This window comes from Puma concolor, chromosome C2 (assembly GCF_028749965.1).
Source record: "Puma concolor isolate L17-30 chromosome C2, mPumCon1.1.hap2, whole genome shotgun sequence".
Taxonomy (NCBI): domain Eukaryota; kingdom Metazoa; phylum Chordata; class Mammalia; order Carnivora; family Felidae; genus Puma; species Puma concolor.
The window spans coordinates 12,320,972-12,342,158 of record NC_141675.1 but is presented as its reverse complement, the minus strand read 5'-3'; the positions used below and the strand labels follow the sequence as shown (position 1 = coordinate 12,342,158).

The following is a 21,187-nucleotide window of genomic DNA, read 5'->3' as shown; positions in this document are numbered from 1 at the left end:
GCACACCTGTCAAGGGAATGTAGCCGAGGTCGGGAGTTGGCCCTGGGAATGCCCCACTGTCTTCTGCCAGGGTGTCGTTACTAATGGACAGCATTTCTCCTCCTGTTTCTGCAGACCTCTTCCAATTCAAGACAGACATTCTTCTCCTTGAGTCGGTCTTCATTTTTCTCCCGTTTGCAGAGTACATTTCATTGCTTCTAACGCCATTAGTGCTTTGCCTCTATTTTTCCCCCGCTCTCACTCTTCTACTGAGCACTTCCTACTCGGTACTGTTGGTGGCCACGTTGTTTTCTTTTTACCATTCTAGAAGGCAACCTCCTTGAAGCCCAAATGCACATCCATTTGGTCCTATCTAGCACAAAGCCTTGAACGGTGAAAGTGACCAATAGATACTTATTGAGTGAGTTGACAGACTGAGTGAATATACAGTTCTACAGTTTTTTTGAAGCATCTCATAGATGAAAATAGAAACCTTTTTGGGTAAGGAGGTATTGGAAAGTCACTAGAAATTACCAAGCCATCCTTCACGAATGACGGCGCTCCGTGTTTTCACACACTGGAAGCTTGATGTGGATTATAGTAGAGTCTGGAAAGCACCGTTGTTTCCTCTAAGAAAGTGGGGGTATGTGCTTCTGAAGCATTCAGTTACTCCTTGGTCTGGCCTCTTGGGTCCATAGCTGCACAGGCATTGTTGAGGTAAACATATGGAATGCAACATGGACAGATTAATATGGCAGGGTAGTGAGTCATGCAATGACCTATTGAAAAGAAGAATTCCCTCTGATACATACAATTAAGAAACATTCCTTGGGATAGTAATATCAATTCACATGACCTGCCCTAGATTCTTGAAAAGGTAAGGACTTCATTGTTATTTAATTAAGCTATAGATACTGCAAAATCAGACATTTAAGTGATTGCTTCCCTAGAAATATCTTTCTCCTTTTTTCCTGTGTATACCACTGTTTTTGCATTATCAGCCATTGTCCAAAGAAAACTGCATAGCATGCTCATCACAATTCTACAGTGATCTAGATTTGGCCTTCTACTATAGAAATACTTTCACGCAGCTTAGTTTAGTAGAGATTTTATGAAGGTACACTACATTCTTGGCACACTAGAATGTACCACGGAGTAAACAAAAGATATTGAGGCCGTCCTTAAGTGACAGAAACTAATGGCAATTATTCTTACTTTCACCATAAATCTCGGTGTTTCAGGAATGAGAAAATAGTTATTTGCAAAAGCAAAAATAAAGTTCTAACATATCACAGATGTCGTCTCCCCAGTTATCTGTGAGGATGTTATTGTATAATACAATGACATATATCATGAAGTGAGAGAAAGCAGCCCTGGGGTTTGACATTTCCTTATTTTGGCGTGCTTTGTTTATATTTTTAAAAGTGTGTTCAGGGAGAGAAAAACTATTTTTAAAAACAATTTCAGAGGCTGTCCCTTTCTGTACCAGTCTCATTATTTAAAAGAGCAGTGTGCTTTTCCAAGATCATCTTCATGTGTAGAGAACAAACATCAGTTATATTTTTAGAATAAAAATGCAGCTGGATTACACGATGGGCCTCAATGTCTATTTTTGCTTTAGGTGGGAACTGCAAGATACATGGCTCCAGAAGTCCTAGAGTCCAGGATGAATTTGGAGAATGTTGAGTCCTTTAAGCAGACGGACGTCTACTCCATGGCTCTGGTCCTCTGGGAAATGACATCTCGCTGTAATGCGGTGGGAGGTATGTATGGACCACTCTCATACTGTGGGGGTAGACGTGTCTTCAAAATGATGTCACATTGTTCGCTTCAAGCGTGATTCCAGGGGTACGACAGAGGTAACCCCACAGTGAGAGCTAGCTGAGATCGGTTAGTACACAGCCGTTCCAGAATGACTGAGAATTGTGCTAAAAAGCCTAGATTTTTCAGCTGAAAACCATGTTTGGAGCAGAAGGCTTTCTATCCCCTTCTTTACAGTATAATTACTTTTCTCTCGACACATCTCTCCACGGATATTTAAATATCTGGCAAGAGATGAACACTAGTAATATTTATAAGAATTCCTCCTGTTTGTCAAATAGATCATGTTGTTAGGAAAAATATCGGATTTTTGTTTGTTTTTATATTTGAAGGTTTTTAAACCCATCACCTATTTGCCTGGGTCCCTGTGTGGGGACGGCACTTCCTGTCTGGCCGGCCCCGTTATTTTCTGCTGCTTGCCTGCCTGCCTTCCCCCCGTGGCACATCCAAAACTAACTTGGTTTTTCCTTGCACGGTGAAATTTGTTTAACCAAGTTTCAGCCACTGAGAATAATTTTCTGCTTGAAAGCTTTGACAGTTCCAAAACGAATCCTTCGACCAGTATGAGTTGTATAAGAGACGGTGCTGTTGTCACCGTCAGAATAAATTTACCTAGATTTCGGTATCTTTTCTATCCTTTCAAACCCGTTATTCTATAAACATGAGCTGGAGATTGTGTCTCTGTCTTTCCCTCTGTCAGCGCAGCCAGCTTATTAAGGCCCTATGTGAACTCTCTGCTTTCATGGTTATCAATGACTGAAGCGCTTTCCTGTTGATATTTGCTGAGTGTGGAAGAATTCGGGCTAATGGGGAAGAACTGAGTTCACCAACTTTTACGAGGTCTAAAAATGGATACAGTATAAACAAGTTTTCCCAAGGAAGGAACAGGATCTCATTTGCTCAGCTAGTCTCAGAAAACCTTTCATAACCTTTAGGATAAGAACGGATGGGTTTTGGGGAACCGGAAAGAGGCCATCCCGGTTCTCATTTTGTTTGATCTTAAGCCCACAGTCCTGCGTCTCTCATCTCCGCTCAGGCTGCAGAAACTCAAGTTATTTATCTCTCCTCACTTGGATCCAGCTGAAAGCCCTTCACTTGATTTAGTGTGTGAACTCACGTATTAAGCCCTTTTCTTTACCTTCTTTTGGAAAGCATTGTGGATTTTTTTGGGTTTTTTTTGGTTTATAGAGGTTTTTTGTTTTTTGTTTTTTTCGAAGGGGGTGGAATGTATCTTAAAAACATTAAAGACAGATTCTTCGCTTCATCTTAATCTCAGAGACTTTTCCTTTTTTTAATATTTTTTAAGTTTTCTTATTTTGAGAGAGAGAAAGAGGGAACATGAGAGCACGAGCAGGGGAGGGGCACAGAGAGAGGGAGAGAGAATTTCAAGCGGGATCTGTGATGTCAGCACAGAGCCCGATGCGGGGCTTGAACTCACAAACCATGAGATCATGATGACCTGAGCCAAAGTCGGATGCTCAACTGACTGAGCCACCCAGGTGCTTCTCAGAGACTTTTCTTCTGTATTTCAGGAGTCCCATGGGAAGAACATAGGGTCGGCAGATAGACACATTCCCTCCCAGCTGTTGTAGAGACACAGGGAGAAGGACAGGTCTTGCCCTCAGGAAGCTTGACTGATGAGACAGACTTTTTTTTTTCTTCCTTACTTTAAAAAAAATTTACAAATTCATCAATTTCTTGCCTTAGAAATAAAATCAATTATAATTCCCCCCAGTTGATGTTAGGCTTTAATTTTGAAGGTCTAAGAAAGAGGGTGGGATGTAGAAAAAGCTTTCCTTAAGCTTAAACCTTCTCTTCTCTCACGTGAAATGCAATGTGTGTAATTAGTATCTTTTATTGACCATCTGATTTCAAAAAAGGAAATGTGGAATCTGAAGCTTAACTTGGTATGGCGAATTCGAGATTGAGATTGTATTTTGCCACATAGGTCAACTAATATTCCATTCCATCCAGTTTTATTCTGAGTAGCAGGCATCTAACTGTATGCGGGAGGATGCTAACCATTAGGGGACAGTCTTGTAGGGAATGTGAAACCCCAGCTGTCCTGCCGTTAAGGGTTGCCATTCTGTTCTTACTGCTGAGCCCAGACTCTTCACGTGAATGCTAAGCCTGGCCCTCGCTCGCCTTTCTAGCCTCATCTCCCCATAGCACTGTCATTCCACACGGCACGTCTTCTATGAATGCCTTTTAGGTCTCAACCGTAGGCTTTGTCCCGTGCTATTGACTGGGACCGAAGTAGACTTCTAAACACGCAAGTGCAGGTCAGTTGTGACCAGTGCTGCACGAAGGTAAGGCAAGGACACGGGGCCCCAAAAGCCCACGTCAGCTGAGGGGAGCGAGACAGTAGGGTCGGGCAGGGAGGGCTCTGGAAGGATGCGTAAGACTTAGGACCGTCCTCTTGAGTTGCTTCTTTATCAGCCTCTCTCTGCTCGAGGGGAACAGAGAAAAAGCACTACCACCCCACTGGACCAGTCAAGTCTTTCTTATCAGATGACAGAATGGCAACAGTTGATCACAGCACTCTTCCGAAGCCAACTGGTACAGCCCCCTTCACACGGAGGAGCTCGAGAGGTGGGCTGCAGTCATTGAAGAGGGTGGTCCAAGTGGAAAGGCGTCCTGGTGGAAGCAGCTCTGGTCATGAAGAAAGCCACGAAGAAGTAGTAGCCACCATTCCCTGGGCACCTGCTTCATGGGTCAGCTCGTCCAGCCTACCGAGCACTCTCAGGCACTGGTATTAAATGCTGCATTTTACAGATGGGAAAACTGAGGCTTCGGGAAGTGGGAAAGCCGTGTGGCCACGACACTGCTGGCCTGACCAGTGGAGGACATCGTAAAGAAAGGACATCACGGATTGGGCAGCCAGTGCTACCTTGTGCATCCTGGCCTCTAATTCAGTGTCTTTCTGGAAGTAGCCAGCAGGACTGTCACACTTGAGAAACGCTCAGTGATGGCCTCACTCGTGAAAGTCTCCAGGGATGGACTTTCCCGTCTCCTCTGGGTGCATCTCTATTAACAGATTCCTAAAGCTCTTAATTTCTGAGCATGTTACAGACTCAGTGCCTTAAAGTCTGAGATAACTTCTTTATCCTTATTTCTCTGAAGATCCGTTTATTCGTTCATTCCTTCTCTTAACAAATATTTATTGAGTACCAGTTGTAGGGCAGGCATTATTCAAATGCTAAGGACACAGCAGTGGGGGGCAAAAAAAAAAAACAGAAAAAATGCCGTCTCTGTCCTCCAGAGACAAGGAGTCTGTGAAGAACTAATATTGTCGAAAGAGGGGTAATGAACAAACAGATATGTGATTACAGCACTGGGGTGGGAGTAGGCAGATATGAATTTAGAAAGCAAAATAAAGAGTCAGGGACAGATCATGACAGAGCGCATCATCTCGGACACTAGGATCACCTGAAAGAACACGGAAGTCAGGAAAACAGGTCTTTCAGAGTTGTTTGAAGAAGGAGCCAGATCGCAGGAGGTGATTGGTCTGTGACTGTCTTAGAAAGGAGGGAAGTCGTGAAATCGTCCTTCAGCAAGGACAGACCCGGAGACGGGCCCTGCTTTACAAAGAAATCTCTGTCCGGCTTTTGGTTTATTTGGTGTTCATGCAAGCGTTTGCGGTGCGTGGGAGGCGGAGGATGGCGGGGACCCTTTCGGGGCCCCCTTCTGGCGAGCACAGCAGACACAATATGCACATCACCCCCAGCCAAAACGGACCCACCAGAAAACCGACTTCCAAATAAATCCCTGGCCACTGAGGTCTTTGAATAGAAACTGACACACGGCAGCCTGCGGAGCGGGCGTTTAACAAGGGAAGAGACATAGCTCTTAAGCATCCTGTCTGCCCGCCACAGGCCTGGAAGACAGAAAGTCACATGAGTCAAAAAGAAAGGCAAAAGAGAAAAACAACAACAACGAGGAAGAGGGGTGGGGGAGGAGGGCTGAAGAGAGGATAAGAGGCGAGGCGCTCGAAGTTTTCCTGGGTTTCAGGGGAGCATCATTTAGAAGCAGATACAAAACTCAGGGGTGCTGCCTCGAGGACCAGTCAGCCTGCTCTGTGAAGTTGGAACTGCATCAGAACAACAGCTGTGTTCCAGATGCCGACTTCCAGAGGAAGAGCATCGTGTCCCAGAGACTTGCCCTCTGCGTGCGCAAAATCCGGGGGGGGGGGGGGGGGGGAGGCAAGGGTGGTTTCTCTTAAGAGCCTCCTGAGAGACATGAAAGGAAGCTGCCAGGGTCTGGGAGGGATGGCTTCCATCAGTGGAAAGACTCTGGGGAAAGCCTGGGAGAGGGGAGCCAGAAAGGAGAGCAAGCCGTACGCGATAAAGAAGTTGCGCAGACAAGATGTTGTTTGAGGCAGCGGGCAGATCCCGAGGTGTCGTGTCGGGCCCTGGTGCGCCTGGCGTGGGAAGCAGCCTGAGGGTGGGACAGAGACTGGGTCCGAGGGAATAGTTCTGTCGTGCGGACGTCTGCCTGGGGTTGGTTGCCTCAGAGCCTGGAACAGGAATTGAGCCTGAGTGGTTTATTTGGGAAGAGATCCCAGGAAATGCCAGTAAGCGAAGGCAGAAGCGAGTCAGGAAAGGGGAGGAAGCCGGGAAATGGCAGGTCATCAAGCAGGCCATCGCTGCGGGCAGCTGGAACAGAGTCCTGCTGGGGACGCCGGGAGCAGACACACACACACACACACACACACGCCCTGGGAGCACGCCATCCGACCCACGGGCAAGCTGGCCGTTTTCCTCCCAAACCCCATCCATCGTGGGTTCGAGGTCGCTCCCGGGGCGAGTCGGAAGGGCGAACACAACCTGCCCAGCGCGTTCCCCCTGTGTTGGGCCAGCGGGCATGGACAGCCGCGTGGCCGGCGGCCTTCTGGGAGTATATGGAGCAACGGTCCCCCCTTGACTGGCGTGATGACAGTTCCTCGCAGGAGGGAGGCCTGAGCCGTGGCATCGTTCGTTCAGATGCACAGACGGCACCTCCAGAAAATCACGCATTAACGCCGCGGCCAACACTGCCCTGATCTGGTGCTCGCGGCACAGGTTGTGATGGGGTCCTCTTCCCCCACCTCTACCGCCACCAGCCCACCTGTTTCGCCAAAACCCAGAATGGACCAGCGTTTGGGTTTCATGCTGGTCAATAAAAGCAGGGAGAAGGCCGCTCGTTGCCATCAGTGAGGGGTTTTCTCGTTGGCTCTTTTGTTTTTTTGTGTAACTCGTTTAGCAATTACACACCGTAACCGACCGACAGATTTCCAGAAGGTTCCCCTTCTTGGAGCCATGCGGTGCGGAGGGGCCGGCCAAGGCAGGGAGGGACACGTTTGTCACATTTGTGACAGGCATGTTCCCACCTGGGGCTGCCCCAGCTGGGCTTGTTCTGGCCAGGGGGGAGAAAGAACTCACCGAAACGCTTAGTAGAGAGGAGAAAGCATGCAGGCTTCCTAAAAAGGCAAAGCCAGTTCATCAGAGGAACAGTAATACAGCCCACGGTTCTGAGGGTTCTTCCCAGAATCCAGCGTGCTCTCTGGCCTCGGTTTTCGCAACTGAAAAATGAACTGTTGGATCACATCTCTCAAGACTCTTCTTCAGCATTCTCTGACTCATTTGAAATGTTGAAAGTATGTTTAATAACTTGCATTCAGTTCCTGTGTCAAGACGCGACTCCCATTCCTTGCAAAACACGTACAACAGTCCTGCTGAGAGCATGGGCTGCAGAGGGTGCTGGCCCCCGGACGGGTTGTTTCAGATTTGCTACATGATGAGGACAGAGCGGGGGTGCGGTGACTCTGATAGCAGTCTGGGGTTGCCCAGGACACCCAAATGGCATTCCTTCTTCCTGTAATTTTCTACAGTGTTTTACCCAAGCTTCAGTCCCCAGTGAATTGGGGGGGGGGGGGGGTGCAAAACATCTATCTAGTCTTTTATCAAAAAGAGATAGATTGAGACGCACTCATCATAAACAGTAAGGGGCAAATTTAAATCACTTTTTTGGGAAGTTTGTTTTTGAGAGAGAGAGCATTTGCGTGAGCAGGGAGGGGCAGAGAGGGAGAGAGAGAATCCCAAGCAGGTCTGTGCTGTCAGCATGGAGCCAGACTCAGGGCCTGAACTCACCCACCGTGAGGTCATGACCTGAGCCGAGATCGAGAGTCACATGCTTAACCGACGGAGCCACCCAGATGCCCTTAATCACTTTTAATCCCAGCATTGCACCTAAGCCACTTTTGTGAGACTAAGGATGAGGAGTGGGACAAAGATTTGCTTTTGCCTATATCTATCTACTTAGTAATTTTGGGGTTTTAAACACATGCATTTTCTAAAATAAAAGCATTTTAAGCACCAACACGAAAAACAGATAAGGACAAAAGATAAATAGACGGGGATAAAAGACATGTAACCTGGACCGAGCAATTTTGCCAGAGTGGATGAAGCATCTCAGCCCCTACTTGCCTGAAACCATGGGAGAAAGTTGGAGCTGAAAACCAACCTCTGGTTTGGCCAGTCACCACGTCTGCTCGAGTCCCCGGACCGTTTGGGTTTCGGTGCTCGAGGTTTCATCCCAGGAAGGACCATCGGTGCCCAACTGGCTGACAGAGGCTTCCTGCCCTCAACCACCTGCCCCAGGGCTTAGGCCTCCACCTCGGTCTCTGTGGCCGCCTCCTCCTGCTGAAGCAAAGAAAATATGCACGGTATCCTGAGGGCCTCTGAGCAGACCCGAGGAGCAGTTAGCACCTGGCCTCCAGGAAGAAAGAAACAGCCTCTCTTACAGTGTCTGTCCGCGGTCATCCTCCACAACCTGATTAGAGACCTGAGAAGGCATTGCCTTCACAGCCACAGAAGGGAAAAAAAGGAAAAGAATGTTGGCAGACAGTGGTCTCCACAATCAGAGATTCAAGCCGGTGACTGAGAAGCAGAGGGACACATGCTGCCAAGCACAGGTCATCTTTACATGTTATAGGGCATGATTTAAAAAACTGGGTGGGAGTGCGTACGTTTAAACTGAGGGCGAAAAGCAAAGAAAGAGGAATTGCAAAAATCCTCAAGACAAAAAGCCCACTTAGCTGTTTTGAAAAATATATGTTATGTAAATATGACATTCACCGGGAGTTGAAGAAAAGTCAGCTGAAAATATGCATACACTTTAGTTTTTTTTTTAACATGCATATACTTGAAGTCTCCATCCCGTTTCCTCACTGGAAAGACTACCTCGTTATTAAGGGATGGGGGTGTGCCAGTGTGGGTCACAGCATGGTCACCCAGACTTGTCTAATTTTTTTTTTTTAGTGTTTATTTTTGAGAGAGAACGTGCAAGTGGGGGAGGGGCAGAGAGAGAGGGGGACAGAGGACACGAAGCCGACTCTGCGCTGACAGCAGCGAGCCTAGTGTGGGGCTCGAACTCACAAACTGTGAGATCATGACCAGAGCTAAGTCAGACGCTTAACTAAGCCACCCAGGTGCCCCAGACTTGTCTTATTTATTTATTTATTTATTTATTTATTTATTTATTTATCTAAAATGTTTTTATTTATTTTTGAGACAGAGACAGAGCATGAGTGGGGGAGAGACGGAGAGAGAGAGACAGAGACAGAGACACAGAATCTGAAACAGGCTCCAGGCTCTGAGCTGTCAGCACAGAGTCCGACGCGGGCTCAAATTCATGGACTGTGAGATCATGACCTGAGCTGAAGTCGGACGCTCAACCGACTGAGCCACCCAGGCGCCCCCAGACTTGTCTAATTTAAACTGAAAAGGAGACTCATAGATCCACACTCTCCCAGTTCAGCTCAGAGAATCCATTCCTTGGCCAGCCATCTTCAGACTGCCCTTGACCTCACCTGCCTACGTTACCTCCCACAAGTCACAGACTCCTACCCCTCAGGGATACCAGGGAATCTGACAAATCTCCCAGCTTCCCAAGGCTTTAGGAAAAGTAGGAAGTAATCCAGTTAAAATTCTCTTCACTCTGGGAAAGGACTGTCGCCTTTGTCTTCTTTTCCAAAGGGGCATTCATTACGTTTTCTTTAAGCAGAAAACAAGCCCGTGCCTAATGCCCTCTGCCATCGTCAGCTCGCCCCCATTCCCCATGGAAACCTGCGTTAGTCCCCACAGAACTTACAAAATTAGACACTGTGGTTTGTGGAACTTTGAAGATTAGAACTGGAAATTAAATAAATTGGCCCTGGGTTATAATGACCTCAACTCTGGAGATTTTTTTTCTTTGTTCTCTAGGAATCTTAGCCATGAGCTCAACACCTGGGATTGATTCTGATCCCACCATTTTCCTTCCCTGACTGCAGTCATCCCCCGCCCCTTTCTGAGCACTGTGCTGTGGGAATTGTTGATGGGTTAGTACATTCACTTTCTAAAGAAGAAGCCCTGTCCAGGCTTCCTCAGGGTGGCTTTGCAACCAGGGTCCGGTGGTGCAGTTTAGCTGAGAGATTGACCTGAAGAGAAAACAGTTCTTTGACTGCTGTCTTAGGCTGGCTTTCCTAGAACTAATCTAAAACAAAGAGTTCTGTGCAGTGGTTTACTGAGGATGAGGTCTCAGGAGAAGGGAGGAAGGGAAGGGGAGAACCTCTGTAAGCCTGTAGTTTCAGGAGAGGTCTAGCCTCAGCCTCATCGCATGGGGAACTCTAGAGTATGAACTGTACCATGGTTATCTCCCTGCAGAGGCAAGAGGGTTAGACTATTAATACTCCCACGTTAATTTATCATTGGCTGCCGGCTGTCTCTCAGGGTGAGGCTTTCTGGAAAAGTCTAGGCCAGGCAGCTCTCATCAGCGATGGGCAATCCTCCAGAGGAGGGTGAAGTTGTGGCCTCTTAGGACTCAACACCTGTGGCAGCTGGGGGCTGGTGCTCTTGGCTTGGTTAAGGTATAGAGCCAGGGAGCCAACAATGCCAGCTATGGCAGCCAAAACAGTTGGAAATGGAGAGTGTGTGGACTGATACATTTTCTAAGGAATACTTTATATCATATACAAATCCTATCCCATTATATTGTATTAGAATATGCATACCTCAAGACATGGAAGTAAGAGAGCATCATATTATTTGACTAGGTTGGATTACAAGATAATCCGGAGGGCGACAGGGAGGTCATCCACTTCAGCCCCTTCCTTTTATAGAAGACAATATTTAGATCAGAGTAAACTGTACTGAGAACCCGCTCTGATTACCAGTCCTCGGCTTCTAGAATTCGACCCAGCTCCTATCTGTCGAATGCCTGCTATGTATATGGCACAATTTTTAGCACTGAGCAGAGAATCAGAGGACACTAGACTCAGCCTCTGCCTTAGGCCTTAGGAATGTACAGTCTGTAGAAGAAGATGAGGGAATGGAAGAAAGAAATATTATGCAGATCAAAATTCAGGTCTCACCTCGAGAGCAGTAAGGGTAAGGGTTTAGTGCTGTGGCACTGGAAGGGCAAAAGTGGACACACCAAAGGATGGTCTGTGCTCACCTCAATGTGATGGGAAGCCTTCATCACAAATTTCCTGAAAAAAGATCTTCTATTTGGGGGCTAGAGGAGGTGCCACAGAAGGTGAATCTGCAAGTGGTGTTCTGGGAAAGGGGAGAAAACAAATAAGAACAGGCAATCCATTTTCAAAATGGCATTTGCCTCAAAAGCTTCTTCAGTTCTTAGCCTGGAAGGGCAACTTATTGAAAGTTTTACTCATTAAACAAGATTATTTTGCTAAAAGCCCAAGGTCATGCTTTCTGTAGGGAAAATGTTGGATCCAGCCCATCCTCCATTTCCAGCACAGACATGTTTTACTTATTTTTATTTTTTGACATTTATTCATTTTTTTGAGAGAGAGTACGAGTGGGGGAGGGGCAGAGAGAGGGGGAGACACAGAACCAAAAGCAGGCTCCTCCAGGCTCCGAGCTGTCAGCAAAGAGCCCAACGCAGGGCTCGAACTCACAGGCCACGAGATCATGACCTGAGCTGAAGTCAGATGCTTAACCCACTGAGCCACCCAGGTGCCCCCAGATATGTTTTAGTACTGGAGTGTTTTCAGTCTTTTAGGCTGTCCTGTGCCATACTGACATGTAGGGGATCCCCACCCACTTACTGCGTTTAGTATTCACTTAGAGTTTAGGCATTGCCACTTTGGATGGGATCTAAGATTCATCCATCCATCCATCCATCCATCCATCCCTCAACAAAGTATTAATTGAGAGCCTCTTGTAGAGGAGGCCCTACCAGGGGTGCTGGGAATACAAGGATGACCAAAGGGAGTCTGAACCTACTCTCAGATGCACACAATCTTGTTAGATGAGACCAATAAATTTGACTACAGCAAAATATGATACATGCTAACATAGAGCTCTGCCCAGGACATCTAGCCAGGAATGTCTTGAAGGATATTCAAGGAAGTTTCTATAAAGAGATTCACTTTAGTTGAAATCTGAAGCCCTAGGGAAGGAGTACAGCATCCTCTCTGATCATCTTTGTCACATGTACCACTAAAGGAAAATTACCTTTTTAAATTTTGTTTGTTGATGTGTTGTCAATCTCTCTCCTCTGCGATCCCACTAAACAGCATTGCTCCATGTTTTTGTCATCATTGCTGGCCTTAGGAGTCTTTATAAACATTTTTTTTCTTTTCTTCTCTTTTGTGTGTGTGTGTGTGTGTGTTTTAATTTTAAGTAGGCTCCACACTTAAGGTGGGGTTTGAACTATGACCCTCATATCAGGAGTCGCATGCTTTACCGACTGGGCCAGCCAGGCGCCCCAACAGTTTTTTTTTCTTAATCCTTACTCTGCATCAGTGATTTTCCTTCCTGGAAGAACATACATAATCTAAAATTCACTGTCTCAATCATTTTTAAGTGTAGAATTCACTAGCATTAAGTACATTCACAGTGATGTTTAACCATCCCCCTTACCTATTTCCAGAACTTTCTCATCTTCCCCAACTGAAACTCTGTACCCATTAAACAACAACCCTCCATCTCTCTCCCACACACACGCACCCTCCCAGTCCCCAGCAACCACCAGTCTACCTTCTGTCTCTATGAATTAGTCCATTTTAGGTGCCTCATGTAAATGGAATCAGATGATATTTCTCCTTTTGTGATTGCCTTCTTTCACTTAACATAATATGCTTGAGGTTCATCCAGGTTGTAACTTGTGTCAGAATTTCATTCATTTTTAGGCTGGGTATCCCCATGAAGTTTGCCACCACCTATTAAACCTGTGTGTGTCCTAGGGACCTTTGTAGGGCTACAAACCATCGTAATGTGTAAGATTTCTCCACCTCCAAGAACCAGCGTTGCCTTCTTGGGGCAACATCATCCCCCTGAGAATGCCTGCTTGAAAATGTAAGCTGAGGGACCTTGTTGGTCCCATTCTTCACTGTCCGCAGCCATTAGCACAGTCCCTGGCACATAGCAAGAGCTCAACAATTATCCATTATTTCTCTGGCTCTTTCCACAACTACTCCTCCTTTCTTATTTTAATCCACTCTTCTTCAAGCATTGCTCTCAGAGGAATCACAGGTATATTTTGATGCTCGGTGGCTCAGGGTACTCAGCCAGGCCGCTCACCTTGTTCTTGTCCCCAAGCTGCCCACGCCCTTCTCAGCGGCCTTGTTCACCTGCTCTCTTTAACAGAGGTGAAAGAGTACGAGCCTCCATTTGGTTCCAAGGTGCGGGAGCATCCCTGTGTTGAGAGCATGAAGGACAATGTGCTGAGAGACCGAGGACGACCAGAAATTCCCAGCTCCTGGCTCAACCACCAGGTAAGGAGTTGCTGTTTTGAAGGGAGAAGCAGATTTGTCTGAAGCAGCCTCTAGTAGAGGAGAGAATTTTAGGATATTGGGCTTCAGTCGGAGGGCGGGTCGCTTGGTGCTCCACGATCCTGCTAGGTTTTGTTTCTAGAGAAAATGTGACCAAAGTGGATTCACACGGCAGACACGCCACTCAAAGAGGGCTCTCCAGTAATCATTTGCAGGCCATCGTCCCATTACGCAAGCCCGCTTGGGTCTGGCGTTAAAATATTTTGTTTGCAGCCTCTGCCCCTCACCCCCCAAGCCTTTACATAGCGTGTTTATGTTTTGTTCCCTTCTGGGTTCCAAATATCGTCTCCTGGGAATCTTCTGCTCTAAGAGTGAGAAGTAAGCAGAGTCTGTCCCCCAGTGGGACTGGGGGGCGGGTGCCGTGTGCTCATGGCCGTGTGCAGGCCGCGCACACTGGGTTTGGAAGGACACCAGCTCTGCAATAAAAGAAAGCCGGGAGACGTAGGAAGGTCCAAGTGAACAAATAGGAAATCTGTCTGTGGGGAGCATCCTCAGGGCTGCTGCTTTTTCTTTTCTTTTTCCAAGAGATGGTAGGCAAGGGCATCTGTGGAAGGGCAGCGGTTCTGGACTTTTGGGGTGAACTATCCAAATTCTCTGGGGGCATTTTGACGAGAGCGGAGATCAGAGAAGAAGAAGAAAGTGAGTGATAGGTTGCCAGGGCAAGAGAGCTGTGCGACATACTCGGGAGAGAGCGTGAAGGAAGGACGAGAGGGAGCCGTGTGCTCCTGTCTCACGGACAGAGCTGATCTTTCTCCTGGGTAGACCCTCTGATGGCCTCCTTTGGAAGAATTCCCTTATCCAGTGAAGGCTGGGCTAAGTCGTAGGTTTTCCAAAGGGCAAGGCAAATTGAGATAAGCAACAGAAACAACAAATCACGCACAATCAGGAAGACAGATGGAGCCGGAAGCCTGGTCGGTGCCAATCCTGGCCCGGAGCCACTTCAGCAGACAGTCCCTAATAAAGTCGGGGTAGAGCTTGAACCAGGCCATGGTAGCCCAGGGCTTCCCCGGGGTTTCGGGCAAACCCTCTTTGGCTGAAAATGCAAGGCCGTTTTGTGTTCCTTCCGAAGTCAGCAGGCACTGGGGTTATTTCTTTCAAACCCCGTTGCCTCCTCTGCTGTATGGTTCTTGTAATGCAGCCATTATTCACGATGATAAAATTCTGGAAAGAATTTGCATAATACATTTTTTCTTTTAATGAGATTTGTTGCCCTATTGATTTCACGTTCATGCTTAATATTTAATTTAATTTACTGCCTGTAATTACAGGGCCAGAATAAAATAAATGTTACTTGTGTACCAACAGTACCACTGCACTCTTAACAGGTCATCAATCAATACCGTCAATTAGGTGAATTTTACAATTAATTCAACATCATGAATTCACTCACAGGGCAGGAAGGGAAGGAGAGGCTCCTAGGTGTGTTGGGAAAGTTACCTGTGGTAGATGCTCAACAGCAACGTGCTGGTTCTCGGGGCAGGTGCTGGGGTATATCCGTCCCACCCGGGCCACTTGTATCAAAGATCACCAGTGACCATGGGGAGCCTCTAACTGTCGGACGCACCCTCTACGTCTGCCTCTCTGTTTAACCCCTGCCTGCTTGGTTGCCAAAAAGGACTTGAAATGATGAACGTGTTTGCACTGCAAAATAAAAATTACACCCGTGAGAGAAGACCCTTGCCACCGTACTGGGCAGCATTTCCTGAATGCCACCCCCTCCTTTTTTTAGTTTTTGATACAGACAGAGTGCGAGTGGGGGGGGGGGGGACAGAGAGAGAGGGAGACACCGAATCTGAAGCGGGCTCCGAGCTGTCCGCACAGAGCCCGACGCGGGGCTTGAACTCACGGACCGTGAGATCATGATCTGAGCCCAAGTCGGACGCTTAGCCAGCTGAGCCACCCAGGCGCCCCCAAATGGCCCTTTTGAACGGCGTGTTTATGGGGCTGGACGAAACCCCTGACAGAGCCTGGAGTCTAGCACGGCTGACTTAAAAAGACAGCTGCTTCCTAGGGTGCAGCCTGATGTCGCTGGCAGGAGCGGGGCACGAGGGGTCATCCTTGGCAGCTGCCGGAAGCTGTCCAGAGAACGTGGGACTTCACAGGAGGAAACCAGCCCAAGGTTTGGACTTCACTCTGACTGGGGTAGTTAACCCTGTTTAAATAGAAAGGTGTCTGTGATTCCAACTATAAGGTGCTCTCAAAAGGCAAAACCATAGACGCAGGAAGATCAGTGGTCTCCAGGGGCTCAGGGAAAGAGGAAGGAGGGGTGGTGGGGTCCAGAGGACTTTTAGGGCAGGGAACTTACTCGGTGGGCTATGACCATGTGCCTCCATGCCGTTGTACATTCAGCAGAACCCCCAGCACGTCCCCCGCTATAAACCACGGACTTCGCTTGGTAGTGATGTGTCCGTGTTGGTTCCTTGACTGGAATAAACGTACCACACGATGTGAGATGTCCGTAGTGGGGGACGCTATACGTGTCAGGGGAGGAGGTGTTCGGAAACCCTCTGTGCTTTCCACTTAGTTTTGCTATGAACCTAAGACCACCCTGAACAATAAGGCCAAAAACTGCTCTAAAGAAATAGGAAGGCGTGACAGGGTGTCAGGGGCCACTTCATGGGAATTTTCCGGTACCGGGGATGCTACTGCACCTCAGAGGCCTCCTGGAGAGTCCTTGTCGCGATCAGACGTGCTGGCTCTCCATCTCACGACCTGTCGTGATGCCATGGCGCAGGAGCGGATGGGTAGAGCAGGCTTCCAGGACAGCGCACGCCCCTTTGTTCCACAGGCGAGTGGCCGGCCCCGCCTCGTGGGTGCTCAATCGGGACGTGGGGCTGGCACCCAGCCAGCACCGCAGGGGCGAGGTCAGCAGGAGCCCCCCCAGACCAGCAGCTCCGCGTGACTGTGACTTCTGTGACTTCTCTCCCACCGCAGGGCATCCAGATGGTGTGCGAGACTCTGACCGAGTGCTGGGACCATGACCCGGAGGCCCGGCTCACGGCCCAGTGCGTGGCAGAGCGCTTCAGTGAACTGCAGCACCTGGACAGGCTCTCGGGGAGGAGCTGCTCCGAGGAGAAGATTCCCGAAGATGGCTCGTTGAACACTACCAAATAGCTCTCTCGGGGCAGGCTGCGCTGATCTAAAGAGGCTGCCCTTGTCACCAAAGAACAGAGGCAGCGGGAAGCTGCCCCTGACCCTGAACCAATGCTTCCTGGAGGCCCCGGGGGCCACTCCCCTCCCCGTGAGCTGTGGGCGTGAGCAGAAACACCAGCAGCAGGGAGGGGGTATCATGAAGCATTCTACGCCTTTGACATTGTCATAGGATAAGCTGTGTTAGCACTTCCTCAGGAAATGAGATTGATTTTTACAATAGCCAATAACGTGCACTTTATTAATGCCTGTATATAAATATGGAATAGCTATGTTTTATATATATCTATATATGTCTATATCTATATATATATATACAGCCATACTCTGGAAAGAGACAAGGAAAAAAGATCAAACATCCCAGGAAATTGGTTTGTTTGGAGCGCTCCGGAACCAGGCACAGAAGGAAGGGATCCGTGACAGCATTAGCATTTGACAATCACACGTGCGCTGGTTCTCTGACTACACAAGGTGGGGGCTCTGCATCAGGAGAGGGGCTCCGAGGCTCCGAGCCAGCCGTGGCCACGCTGCACTTGCTTTTGCAAACTAATAACTCCGTGCACGTGGAATTAGCTCCTTTTCTGCCCATGGAGCTAATTAGAGTCACGCTGTTTGGGGACCAGATCCTGGGAGACTGGGTCTCCTGGACTTCTCACTTGAGCTTCAAGCCCACGATCGGTTTGTGAGTCACCTTTCTCGACCAGCACAGAAACCCTGTCCCATCTCCAAGAGCTTTTAGCTTCCCAGGCTTCACGGGCATAAAAATCAGAACAGATTTCCCCACTTAGGAAGTGGCCGCATATTCTACTAATGACAGATCGTTCTTTCTGTTTGTTAATCCCCCTGCCATATCTATGTTACTCTTCTCTCCTCCCACCCAGATTCCCTTTCCTTAAAGGGAATACGTCTCCTGTCGAGGGTTCGTTGTGTTCATTTTCTCATCAGGCTCGGTTTGAGTCTCCAGCTTTCTGTGCAAACGCCAAGAGTTTCCATCTCTCTGGGCTCCTGGATGCTTCAGTACATGTTGGCCTAGTCAGAAGGATTCGAGCTGCATGACACTGCCATGGTCAGAGCTGTTTCCTCAGGCACTCTGAACATGTGTTTTGCTTGGCCAGCACAGCGTTGAACAAAATTGAGCCACTTTTTAAATATTTGGAGATTTTGCAAAACAGAAAATCTGGATCCTCCCAAGTGAAGACAGATAGCAGATGGTTTCCAGTTCTCCCCAGTCCACATTATTCACAAGACAAAGGTGTGGACACACTTTTAAAGCTGCTTTACTTCTCGCTGTAAACGTTGGCATTTTTCACTGCCCACCCCATCCCAGGCTAGGAATTCAACCTGCCCGTAACCAAGGCCCCTTGTAAGAAATGTGCGTTATGTCAGCCATTCTCTGGTTAGATCATATGAGTTTGATTGCCTCTCTCTTCCTGGTCTGGTGTTAAGATTTTAAGTTGGTGGGTTTTTCTGGACTGAAGGGGACCCCCTCAAGTGGTCCCAGTTAAGCCAAATCTATTTTGCCTATATGTTAAGAGCTTTCCCCTGCGCATTACGGAGGGGAGCTCTTACCTAGAAGCTTTTGCCAGGGTTATCAGTCTCTCCACCATACCAGCCTTCCCCGCCCTTTGCAGGATTTGCTAGCAAGGACTTGAATGTGGGACACAGTCCCTTTTGCATTTAGGAAGTCTGTGTCCGAATGGGCAAGAACAAAGAATGAGCTTTAATACTCCATAGGAATTTGTTAATCCACAAATGTTAATGCTGCAAATAATCTCTTTTTTAATGTTGTTGAAGCTACCTATTTTCAGCCAAATAGGAATATTAGGACTGGCAGTGAGCAAATCAGTTCCATCTGGATTTTGGAAGGTCTCCTCTCATTGAAGTTTTAGCAGATAGGCTGAGATTTGGGATTAGATGAACCTTGTAGGCACCCTTCTCAGTGGGGGTGGGCTGAGAGAGCTCGGGACAGTCTGTCTGCAGTACTTTGGAAGTGCCCGGAAATTCCTTTGCACCTTAGGGCTTAGATGCTGTCCCAATAGCTGTTGCTCATTGACCTCTAGTGGTGAATTTCTAGAATACTGGTCCATTAATGGGATTTTCCAAGATTCAAAAGAGCTTTATCACTTCTGGGTGGTCATCAGCATAAACTGGAATGTAGTGTCAGATGATACTGTGGCTTTTTTTTTTTTTCCTTGTCAAGAAAAAGACCAAGGAATAACATTCTGTAGTTCCTAAAAATACTGATTTTTTTTTTTTTACTACTATACATAAAGGGAAAGTTTTATTCTTTTATGGAACACTTCAGTACTCATGTATTAAAATAGGAATGTGAATGCTATATACTCTTTATATCAAATGTCTCAAGCACTTATTTTCATTCTATGCATCGTTTGTCTTTTATATAAATAAAATGTTTATTAGATGGAATAAAGCAAAAATACTCAGGTCAGCTTCCTACCTTTTGATCCTGTTCATCGTGATTAAGCCATTTAACCACACTCGGTTATTGTGGGAAAAGTCACAAGTTTTCCAATTTGTCGTCTTCTTCAAGTGGCAGTCTCAAGTCCTTTTTTTAAAAAAGCAATCACAAAAGTTCCATCACAAGAGATGCACCAAATGTCATTGGTGACCGGGACGTGAAGTCACTACGTCTCCTGGCTGCCATCTTGCCTGTCCCAGAAACTGCCTCCATTCACATGACTTTGTCTTCTAGGCTCCTTCCCTCGCATAGCAGGCCCTTGACTATCTTTTTGACTATTGTCACTTACGCTTCCTCCCTCTTCCTTTCTACTCATCCACAGCATCTTACTTAGGGCTTTTAATCAGTTTATCTTCATCACCAGATGACTATGCCTTAGACAATTGGCTCCAGGTCCTTGCTGGAAGGATTTCTGGTAACAATGTCTGTGATTTGCCGCCCAACCTTTGGCCTTCCAGTTTTGGAATCTCAGAGATTCAATGGCCTTTTCTAAGTTATTAACTGAGTTCTAAATAGTTACAGTTCTAAATATTGGGCTTTATTTTTTTAATGTTTATTTTTGAGAGAGAGAGAGAGTATGAGCAGGGGAGGGGCACAGAGAGAGGGAGACACAGAACCAAAAGCAGGCTCCAGGCTCTGAGCTGTCAGCAGATGGCCCAATGTGGGGCTCGAACCCATGAACCGCGAGATCATGACCTAAGTCGGAGTCAGTTGCTCAACTGACAGGGCTACCCAGCTGCCTGCCCCCTACGTTGGGTTTCTAAACCTCAGCACTACTGATGTTTTGATCAGATAGTTCTTTGGGGAGTGGGCCTGTCCTGTGCATTGTAGACAGCATCCCTTGCCCCCACCTCCCAGCTGTGACAACGAAAAATGTTGCCAAACATTGCCAAATGTCCCCTAGGGAACAAAATCACTCTCGGAATCACTGAACTAGATGATGTGGTCCTATAGTTCTGTGGGCATGAGTTATCGTCCTATGTTAACTAGTAGCTCGACAATTTTAGTGGTTATCTGCTCCTCCATTTATCAGCTTTGTGACCTGCATAATTATATGCTTCATGCTTCAGCTTCATTATATGTAAAATAGGATTTTTCAGACCTCATCCTATACAATATACCATTGTGATAGGAATACACGCAAAAGCTTTTGGAGTTGTGTCTTGAACTTGGAAAGCCTGCAGTGCATACTGGCCAATACTAAATTGGTTTAGTAGGCCAACGGCTGCTTTCCCAATGAGGTAGATTTTGAGGTAGACCCTAGAGAGCATTAACACCACTGAAGAGACCTGGGCACATGCTCCGCGGCCTGTATGTCAATAATCTGAGGAGAGCTCCCATTCCCTACCTGCCATCTCATCAAATTGAATCCCCCACCCACGCCCTGAGGTAGATGGTATGTCCCCTTTACAGAGGAGAAATCATCCTGACAGAACTTAAGAAAGAAGCCTAGGGTTTCACAGGGGTAGAATCTGGGTGACGGGCCAAGTTGTCTTAGAATTTGGAATAGTTTGGAATAATCCTTGGTTCTTTTCTCCACGTCACACTGTCTCCTGAGGGAACTGGCTTGTACGTTGGAACAAGAGGGCCATACCATGATGAAATGTTCTCCTCCACGTACACAGCATGGTCACTGTTCTCATCTCCCCTGCCCGTGGAGTTGATCGCTCAGTGGAGATCAGGAAAATGCTGCTTCATCTATGTAATCCACTGACTCTCCACCCACATGATAAATGCCATCTAAAGCCTTGATGAGAACAACTGGAAGATGAATGAATGTGTGTGGACAGCGTTGCCTAATGTGTGGCACGGACACTGGTACTTGAGATGATTCTAGATTGTGACAACCCTCAAAAACGTGGTTTTAGTGGGCCTGTTCTTATTTAATTAAAAAAAGATTTTTTTTAAGTTTATTTTGAGAGAGAGACAAGAGCAGGCGGGGA

General features: G+C 47.3%; 1 protein-coding gene across 1 annotated transcript in view; it reads left to right on the top strand.

Moving 5' to 3' along the window:
- TGFBR2 (transforming growth factor beta receptor 2) overlaps positions 1–19,214 on the top strand; it is a 91,548-nt gene extending 72,334 nt beyond the window's left edge. The window contains exons 5-7 of the mRNA XM_086720583.1: positions 1,601–1,742; positions 13,431–13,558; positions 16,550–19,214. Coding sequence (XP_086576709.1) covers positions 1,601–1,742; positions 13,431–13,558; positions 16,550–16,729 — 450 coding nt within the window. The 3' untranslated portion in view covers positions 16,730–19,214. The remainder of the gene's footprint in view (positions 1–1,600; positions 1,743–13,430; positions 13,559–16,549) is intronic.
- Positions 19,215–21,187: the final 1,973 nt, after the last annotated feature.